The 10,095-nt window shown below is 53.6% G+C and overlaps 1 protein-coding gene across 1 annotated transcript in view; it reads left to right on the top strand.

Moving 5' to 3' along the window:
- Positions 1-3,923, top strand: part of Ppp1r14a (protein phosphatase 1, regulatory (inhibitor) subunit 14A) — a 5,615-nt gene extending 1,692 nt beyond the window's left edge. The window contains exons 2-5 of the mRNA XM_013026191.1: positions 3-83; positions 2,121-2,201; positions 2,698-2,730; positions 3,730-3,923. Of these exons, the coding sequence (XP_012881645.1) occupies positions 3-83; positions 2,121-2,201; positions 2,698-2,730; positions 3,730-3,858 (324 nt within the window). The 3' untranslated portion in view covers positions 3,859-3,923. The remainder of the gene's footprint in view (positions 1-2; positions 84-2,120; positions 2,202-2,697; positions 2,731-3,729) is intronic.
- The last annotated feature ends 6,172 nt before the right edge of the window (positions 3,924-10,095 follow it).

The following is a 10,095-nucleotide window of genomic DNA, read 5'->3' as shown; positions in this document are numbered from 1 at the left end:
AGACCCCGCGCCTGCCGGCAGCCCGGGGTGCCCAGGACGGCCTGGCCCGCTGCGCCCTGGGGCTGTCGGTGGGCGCGGAGAAAGTGACACAGGCCCCCCGGGATCCCCCAGACACAGCTCAGGAAGGAGGCAGAGCCACCATCTCTGAGTAGGGGGGTCTCGTAAGGCTGTAGATGTGTGACAGGGAGACGAGCACTGAGCTGCACAGCCTGGCCACGGGTGCTTCCACAGACAGACCCAGCTGCAGGCAAACTCACAAAGTCACGCCACTTGTAGCTATCTAGAGAACCAGCACGGCCCTGTCGCAGTCGTGGACACATGTCCATCACAACTACGATTCATACAAAACAACCTGAGCAGCAGCTGTCCGGAGATCCGCATCAAGATTCACCTGGGGGGTGAGCTCACTGACAATTCACACAGCAGTACCCAGCCGGGGACACAAAGCAACCCAGGTTACATCTGCCCATCTTTATTCTTTTAATTAATGTATGCGTATGCTAAGTATATAAAGGGTTTCAGTGTGATATTCTCATACATCATGCATATAATGTACTTTGATCAAATTCATTCCTCATTCATGTGTGTGTGTGTGTGTGTGTGTGTGTGACCTGGGGCTTGAACTTAAGGCCTGGGCACTGTCCCTGAGCTTTGCTTTTACTCAAGGCTTTATCACTTGAGTCAGAGCTCCACTTCTGGCTTTTTGCTGATTAACTGGAGATAAGAGTCTCCTGGACTTTCCTGCCCAAGCTGACTTCAAACCGAGATCCTCAGATCTCAGCCTCCTAAGTAGCAAGAATTATAGGCATGAGCCACCAGTGCCTGACCATTCCTTATTATTTTCTAAAGGAAAAATAAATGACTACCCACCAATCTCGTGACAGGTGTCATGGCCACTCAGGCACACAAATCAACAGAAATCACAGCTACTCAGAGACATGAAATCGCATCACCTGTAGTACCCAAGGACTTCACATGTTGAAACTGGCCGTGGGCTTGTGGACCATGACATATGTGGGGAGGCAGGGTGCAGGGAGACTAACATGTCTGGATTCGCATCCTTACTAGAAGTCACACTCTGTGGAACACAGACACACACATACAAGTCTCACAGAGCCTGCGCAGCTCCACACAGTGTGAGAAGGCCAGGTCCTCACAGTGACAGAGGTGTCGGCTTTCAGGTGGACAACTGCTCTCTGATTCTAGGTGACACCTTGGGAGGTGCCCCTCTGACACACAAGAGGTGTCCCAGCTGGGCTTGGGTGTCTGGCCATGAGACATTACTGTCCACTCCTCAGAGCACCATGGGCCCCTGTCAGAAACTACCCCCCATGCTAGGCATTCCTGAGCCAGCCCTGAACCCTAGGCCCCAGGCTCTGGCTCAAGCCCACTCCGGGTAGCATGTGACTCCCCAACTCCATTCCACCCACACCCAGCCAGACAGCACGATTTGGGGTTGGGGACAATAGGTTATGGCCCCAGGGACCTCTTCCTCCAGGACAGCTGGGTCCTGTCCCAGACAGAGGTCCTGAGCCAGCTGTCCTTTGCATCATGAGGTCAAACTCAGAGCTCTCCCCCGCCTTCCTGGGCAGCTCAAAGATGGACCCCGAGTTTGTCACCCTCCCGCCACGAGGCAAGGGGGGGCTGGTGGTCCCCTCCCTAGATCCACCCACTTGTACTTGGACCCGATGGCTGGCTGGCCCTGAGCCCAGCTCCCCGCTCCTGTCCCCTGGGGGAAGGGGCCCTCCCCCTCCCCCCCTCCCCTGCACCTACTGCTACAACTTTGCCTTGAAAGGGCAGGAGCCAGCCCCTCTCCTGAATCCCAGAAAATGTTCCTGGACTCAACTGGGCCTGTTTTTCCACTGTGGGGACTAAAGCCAATGGAGAATGACCTGTGCCAGCCCCGGGGCTCCTGGGCTCCAGGGCACAGGCAAGCTAGTACTGCCCCCCACCCCCACCCCTCAGTTCTCATCAACCCATCTGCCACCCCTCCCCCAGGGCCCAGATGTCCCTTCTCCCTGCTGGAGCTGTCCCTGACTGCCACCAGCTGAGCCCTGGGGGCTAGGAGGGGGGCGGGAGAGGAAGGGGACTGTCACCAACCCTGATGTCCATGGCTTTAGGAAGCAGACATGCCGGATGAAGTCAACATTGATGAATTGTTGGAATTGGAAAGCGAGGAGGAGAGACGCCAGAAAATCCAGGTAGGTGTGTGAGTGGGGGTGCCCCCATTTTTCACTGCTCTGAGAAGACTAGCCACAGCTGACATGGACACTGAACCAAATACTTCACACCCAACCACTCCACACCCATTAATTCTTTGAAGTATGATCATCTCCCATTTGCCAGTTAAGGAAAATGAGGCTTCAGAGAGGTGAAATGATTTACCCAGGGTCACACAGCACAGCGGAGCTAGGGGCCAAACCCAGGAAACCTGGCTGCCCTGTCTCCTCCCCCACACCCCCAGCTCTGTGAGCTTTCTCCTCCCCTGACCTCTCCCCAATGGCTGAGCCCTGTCCCTGATCACCCCAAAGGGCCCTCAAGCTATATTCTTCCTTTGAAGCAAGGTGGGAAGTCCATCCTAGGATCTAACTGCCATTAGTCTGGCTGTCTTGCAAAAGGGGAGGGGTGTAAGCAGAATCAGTAATTGTCATTGACGATGTTGTTGTTGTTTTGTTTTGTTTTGGGGGGGCTGTTTAGAGACTTCTCCAGTCATGTATGAACCCCACAGAGGTGAGTTTCCTTCCCTTGCTCTATGTCTTGTCTGCTCCCTGTACCCCAAAGGGAGAAGAGAAGGCTGGCCATGGGGGTGAGGGGGGTGGAATAGGCCAACAGCATTCTGAGGAACTCTTCCTCCTCTTGCTCCTCCTCCCCCGCCTCCTCCTCCTCTTCCTCCTCCTCCTCCTCTTCCTCCTCCTCCTCCTCCATCTGTCTCCTAAGCTCCACAAGCAGTTTCCTGGAGCCCCACCCCATGCGTCTCCTATCCTGGCCTCTGCCCTGCTGTCTCAGGCTGCTGTCTGAGGGCTCAGTCTCTCCTCTCTGCCTCCATCACACCCTGACTCCCTGCCACACCCCCCGAGGGGCGCCCCATCCTCCAGGCTTTGGTGCTTGCTTAGTAGCCCAACTCCACCCACTTCCTTCCCTGCTTTAAAAGGGAAAAATATTCATGTTTCTCCAACCAGCTCTGGGCTGCCCGCGGGACAAACGTCACCACATCCCATTCCCTGGAACCCTCTCTCTGGCCTCCATCTCTCTCAGGCCTCTGTCTCTCGGGCCTCTGTCTCTGGGGAACCTCCTGATCACTTCTTGGCCTGAGAGCTGTCTCCACGTCTCTCTCTCTCCCTGAGTCTCTCCGCTCCTGCCTCTCTCTCCCTGTCTCTGGCCCTACAGCTGTGTCTGTGTTTTCTCTACCTTGCTCCACCTCATTCCCTGTCTGTCTCTCACCCTGGAACAGGGTCTCCCTATGTAGGTAGCCCAGGCCGGCCTCACACTTACGATCCTCCTGCCTCTGCCTCCTGCAACGATAGGCTTAGCGTCTTCCAGTGTCTTTCTCTCTGTCCTCCTCTCTCTTACCCCGAGAATCTTTCTAGTTTCTGTTTCCCCATCTCTCTTTCTCCTCCCTGCCCCCATCCCTGCCTATCTTACACGTCCCCCTCCCCCCCACTGGTTCAGGCCGCAGGAGGGTATGCAAGGCCCACTCCTGGGTTCTTAAACCTCTTCCTGTTCCCCCAGGATTTCATCCAGGAGCTACTGACCAAGCTCCAGGGCCTCCACAAACAGCCAGGCCTCCGCCAGCCCAGCCCCTCGGACGAAGGCAGCCTGAGTCCCCGCCAGGACCGGGCCAGGACAGCCCCTCCGTGACCCCATCTTGATTCTGTGACCCTTCCACTTGGCCTCCCTCCCTAACACGCCCGGCTTGTTTATAAGTTGTAGTTCATGGTTCTGTAACATCTCTGCGCGCCCGGCCTTGCTCTCCCTGTTCCCTGGGCCTCTCCACACCCCTCCCCCAACGCCCACTGTCCAGCTCCCGCTCCGCACACCCCAGCGCCCACAGCTGGTCCTGCCAGATGGACGAGCGCTCCTCCCTGGCCAGAGAGCATGAGAACAGGCCCTGCTGACCCCAGGGCTCTGGGGACTCACATCCTGTCCCCACCTCCCCCACACCCAGGCCCATTCTTGGCCGGCCCGCCCCGTGAGCCCCTCTGTGGATGAGGGCAATGGAGTTGAGGCCATACAAATGGGTCTGAGGTTGGTGGTAAGCACAAGGCCTGCTGAGTTGGGGAGGAAAGCCAATATCCCTTAGGGCAGTAAAGAAATCCTGGAGGGCTTCCTGAAGGAAGTGGCATTAAGGCAGGGATTTGTGTGAGATGGGCTCCATTTAGATCCACAGACTGTGAAATTGGCAGGGGGCAGAGGAGTTGAGAGAAGAATTGATCTTAAGTCTCTGGGCTGGGAATGTGGGATCTCAGAAGGGAATAGTGGCTGTATCATGAATTTTAACACCACATTTGGTTTATCCTGGGTGCCTCAGCTGTCTGTGATTGGGAGATGGGCTAGGAGTTGTGATGGGGGCGTAGTGGAGGCCAACAGCCCAAGCAGAGCTGGAGAAATAGACATCTTCCATCCCTGCCAGTGGCCGTGTCAGGACCAGGTACCCACGCAGGGTCTGAGCCCCAGGCCAGCAGGCAAAGAAGGCCCTTCAGTCAGGCGCTGGTGGCTCATACCTGTCATCCAAGCTACTCAGGAGACTGAGATCTGAGGATCATGGTTTGAAACCAGCCCAGGCAGGAAAGTTCATGAGACTCTCATCTCTAAGAAACTCCCCTGGGGTGGGAATGTGGCTTAGTGGTAGCTCACTTGCAGAGCATGCATGTAGCCCTGAGTTCCATTCCTCAGAATCTATATTCACAAAAAAGCCAGAAGTGGTGCTGTGGCTCAAATGGTAGAGTGCTAGCCTTGATCAAAAGAAGCTCAGGGACAGTGCCCAGGCCCTGTGTTCAAGCCCCAGGACTGGAAACAAAACAAAAAAGACCAGAGTTGGGTGCTGCTGGCTCACGCTTGTAATCCTAGCTACTCAGGAGGCTGAGATCTGAGGATCGCGGTTCAAAGCCAGCCCAGGCAGGAAAGTCTGTAAAACTCTTATCTCCAATAAACCACCAGAAAACTGGAAGTGGTGCTGTAGCTCAAGTGGTAGAGCGCTCGCCTTGAGCTGAAGAGCTAAGGGACAGCGGCCTAGGCCCAGAGTTCAAGCCCCACGACCGACCAAAAAAAAAACACCAGAAAACTGGAAGTGGTGCTGTGGTACAAGTGGTAGAGCGCTAGCCTTGAGCTGAAGAGCTGAGGGACAGCACTCAGGGCCAGAGTTCAAGCCCCATGACCAACAACGATAACAAAAAAGCCAGAAGTGGAGGTGTGGCTAAAGTGGCAGAACACCAGCCTTGAGCAATAAAAGTAAGCAAGTGTGATGTCCTCACTTCAAGCCCCAGTGTGTGTGTGTCTCTCTCTCTCACACACACACACACACAGCTTCTTCAAAGAACAAAAGAGGACCCTCTGGGGGTCCCCAGGCCCGTGGGTAGTGGGTGGCCTTGTGGTCCCCATGTAGATGTCTCCCCTTTCTCCATACAAGACAGGACAGAGTGCGCACCTCCAGCCTTTGTCCCCTGGGCCTTGTCCCCCCCCCCCCCCCCCCCCCCCCCGCCCCCCCCCCCCTCCCTGCCCCAGCCCCACTTCACACTTCCCTTCACAGAACCTGATCTGCCTTCCTTTTTCCTGCTGGTGGGGGTGGTGTGTTCCTGGAACGTGGGTTCAAGGCCTTCCCGGGTGCGCTGTGCTCAGAGCCTCTCAGTTTCCTCTTCAGGGAAATGGGAACTTCACAGATGAGGAACCCGAGGCCCAGATTCCTGATGTGATTTGTCCCAAGTCAACAGCCAGGAAACGTGGCGCTGGGCTGCCATCCCAGACTCTGACTCCAGAACTCAGCTATTTCACTCCCATGTCACCGCGACCCTACACACCACAACAGCGCTTATTTTTAGTGGTGACGAGTGACGGGCTAGCTCATGCGAAGGTGGTGGTGACTGCTCAGACAATCCGACCCAAAGCTCAGCGCAACGGGGGAGCACAAAAGCTGCAGCACAAGGACTGCGAAGCAGCGCGGCCTGGGCCTCACACGGCGCCGCACACCGATAATCCCAGCACTTAGGACGCAGACACCCGGAGAAAACGAGCTTTTAACCAGCTTGGGTTACATGATGCGATGTGAGCTGCCAAAAACCAAACCAACAAACCAAAAATCAAAGTGGGAGGCAGATGCTGGTGCTTATGCCTGTCCACTTAGCTACTCAGGAGGCTGAGATCTGAGGATCATGGTTCAGGGCCAGTATCTGCAGGAAAATGAGTGAGGCTTTTATAAACTACCAAAAAAAAAAAAAAAAGAGAGAGAGAGAGAGAGAGCCAGAAGTGGAGTTGTGGCTCCAGTGGTAGCGTGCTAGCCTTGAGCAAAAGAAGCTCAGAGACAGTGCTCAGGCCCCAGCTCTAGAACAAAAATGAAGCAAAACAAAAAAGTGGGATTGGAGGCATGGCTCAGTTGGTAAAGTGCCAGCCAATGAGCAAAAGTGTCAGGTACTAGGCACTGGTGGTTCACACCTGTAATCATTGCTACTCAGGAGGCTGAGATCTGAGGATTATGGTTTAAAGCCAGCCTGGGCAGGAAAGTCCATGAGACTCTTACCTCCAATTAATCACCAGAAAACCGGAAGTGGTGCTGTGACTCAAGTGGTAGAGCACTCGCCTTGAGCTGAAGAGCTGAGGGACAGTGCCCAGGCGCAGAGTTCAAGACCCACTACCGAAAAGAAACAAACAAAAAGAAAGGCGTCAGGTACTGAGTTCAAGTCCCAGTCTAGGAAAGGAAAAAGAAAGAAAGAAAGGAAAGAAAGAAAGAAGAAGAAAGAAAGAGAGAGAGATGATTGACTCATATATATTAAAAACAAAACAAAACAGGACAAGGAGCCTAGTAGAGTGTAGGCCCTGAATGCAAATACTTCAAGGCAAAAGCAAAGAACAACAACCAAATATTTCTGCCAAAGTTCAGATACCATCTGTCCTTAGCTGTGTGGTCTTGAGCAAGTTCCTTAACCTCTCTGTGTCTGTGTGTCCACATCCGAAGTGAAGCATAGCGTGCCAAACTGTGGATTCCCGAGCATAGAGCATGGGCTGGTGGGGGCAGGCATGTAGCAAGCATTCTTACCAACCTTCACATGGTAGGGAGGGGGCCAGCTATTAGCTCCTGAAGCCACCAGCCCCTGCCCACTCCCAGTTCCTCTGTCCAGCACAGTTAACTTTTTTTAAAAAAAAAAGCAAGCAGTTTCTTGGTGTGGCACCATTTCATTCTACAAACAAAAGGAGAGTGAGCTGAGCGCCGGTGGCTCACGCCTGTCATCCCAGCTACTCAGCGGGCTGAGATCTCAGGATCACAGTTCAGAGCCAGCCCGGGCAGGAAGTTCCATGAGGCTCTTATCTCCAATGGACCAGCAAATGGCTGGAAGTGGAGCTGTGACTCAAGTGGTAGAGCACCAGCCTTGAGCAAACTCAGCACCCAGGCTCTGAGTTCAAGTCCCAGGACCCGCACAAAGAAGAACTGTGAATCGTGTCTGTTTGGCTCACACACAGAGCCCCCCTTGCTTTCCTGTCTCGTGAGGCACAGTCTTTGCTTGGCCCTTGGAATAAAAGCAGCGCCTCCCTCCCCACCCCCCCCAACTCTTTGCCCCAAGCCCCTCATTTCCTCTGCATGGAGGGCTGGGGCTTCCTCGTCCTCGCTGTCTTTCAGATGCTTGTCAGACAGGTGTAGGGCACCTAATCCAAGAAGGCCCCTCGTGCTATCCTGTCGCTTAATTCCTCCATCCACCACCGTGACCTGATCCAGGACTGCATTGTCTGCCTGGCTCCTGGCCAGGCCTGAGTTCCCCCGTGTTCCTAATACGTGCGCAGCACATGGTAGGCATTTGTGTGATGGCAGCGCCCTCTGGTGGCTATATCTCTGCACAACAGCTTTCCTTTTAGAAGCGAGGCATCGGCGCTCCCTAGTGGCTATATGAGTTAATGTTAAACTGCACCCCAGAGCCAGAAGCACTCAGAGAGTGGTAAAGAGGCTTTGGAGATGCTACAGAGCACCGGCCTACATTTTTGTCCTATCCACACTAGAGGCTTTGCTAAATGGGATGATAAGAATTATAACTGGAGGCCAGGCACCTGTGGTTCACACTTGCAAGCCTAGCCACTTTAGAGGATCATAGTTGGAGGCCAACCTGGGGACAGTTCATCTGAACCAATAGCTAGGTAAGGCTTGTTATTGCAGCTACTGTGAGAAGTGGAAATAGGAGGATTGAGGTCTAGCTAGTTGGGGCAAACAGCAAGACTCTATCTCAAAAATAACCAGAGGGCCGGGCGCTGGTGGCTCACGCCTGTAATCCTAGCTACTCAGGAGGCTGAGATCTGAGGATCACGGTTCAAAGCCAGCCCGGGCAGGAGAGACCGTGAGACTTCTATCTCCAGTAAACCACCAGAAAACCGGAAGTGATGCTGTAGCTCAAGTGGTAGAGTACTCGCCTTGAGCTGAAGAGCTGAGGGACAGCGCCCAGGCCCAGAGTTCAAGCCCCACAACCACAAAAAATAAAAACAAAAAAACAAAAAAAAACAAAATAGAGTAGTGGGGGGGGCTGGTGGCTCACACCTGTCATCCTAGCTAGTCAGGAGGCTAAAATCTGAGGATCCCACTTTGAAGCCAGCCTGGGCAGAAAAGTCCCTGTGAGACTCTTATCTCCAATTAACTATTCAAAAACCAGAAGTGTTGCTGTGGCTCAAGTGGTCGAGCGCTAGCTGTTAGCACAAAGAGGCAACAGGACAGCACCCAGGCCCTGAGTTCAAGCCCCATGACCACCACCACCAATAAAAACAGAGTAAAAATGGCTGGAAGCATCACCCAGGCAGTAGAATGCCTGCCTAGCAAGTAGGTGAAGCTCTGAATTCAAAACCCAGTACCGCCAAAAGAAAAATAACTACAATTACACTTATATTGATGAAAGGATCAGAGTTCATAATTGGCTATTCTTTTTTACTTTTTTTTTTTTTGTGCCAGTCCTGGAGCTTGAACTCTGAGACTAGGCACTGTTCCTTAGCTTTGTCACCCAAGGCTGGCACACTATCACTTGGGCTACAGCTTCATTCTTGGCCTTTTGCTGATTAATCAGAGATATGAGTCTTACAGACTTTTCTTGCCTTGGCTGGTTTTGAATCTTGATCCTGGGGGGAAAGGGGGAAGAGAGAGAGACAGAATGAGAGAGAAAGAGAAAGAGAGACAGAGACAGAGAGACAGAGGGACAGAGAGAGTTGGGGACTGTTAAAAGTCCATCCTAGCTAGCCACTGATATCTCATGCCTGTAATCTTAGCTACTCAGGAGGCTGAACGCTGAGGATTGCAGGAGTGCAATTCAAAGCCAGCTTGGGAAGGAAAGTCTTTGAGACTTTTCCCCAGATGTGGGGCTTAAACTCTGGGTCTGGGCGCTGTCCCTCAGCTCTTCAGCTCAAGGCAAGCACTCTACTACTTGAGCCACAGCGCCACTCCAGTTTTCTGGTGGTTAACTGGAAATGTGGGTCTCACAGCTGGGCGCTGGTGGCTCACGCCTGTAATCCTAACTACTCAGGAGGCTGAAATCTGAGGATTGCGGTTCAAAGCCAGCTCCGGGCAAGAAAGTCCATGAGACTCTTAACTCCGATTAACAACCAGAAAACTGGAAGTGGCACTATGGCTCAAGTAGTAGAAGGCTGGCCTTGAGCTGAGGGACAGTGCCCAGACCCAGAGTTCAAGCCCCACAACCTGGGGCGGGGGCGCTCAGTACGGTGGGGCATCGTGGCACACACAGGACTAGTGGCACCGTGGGGGCTGTTTGTCATTGTTGTTCTCCCCATGGTCTGGGACAAATTCTAGGGACACAGGAGCTTTGCTTTTTATTTTTATTTTTTTGGTCGTTTGTGGGGTTTGAACTCTGGGGTTGGTGCTGTCCCTGCACTCTTCAGCTCAAGGTGAGCGCTCTACCGCTT

The sequence above is a fragment of the Dipodomys ordii genome, unplaced genomic scaffold (assembly GCF_000151885.1).
Source record: "Dipodomys ordii isolate 6190 unplaced genomic scaffold, Dord_2.0 Scaffold92, whole genome shotgun sequence".
Lineage (NCBI taxonomy): Eukaryota > Metazoa > Chordata > Mammalia > Rodentia > Heteromyidae > Dipodomys > Dipodomys ordii.
Note: the sequence above shows the minus strand (reverse complement) of the source record. Positions and strands in the feature narration are given on the sequence as shown.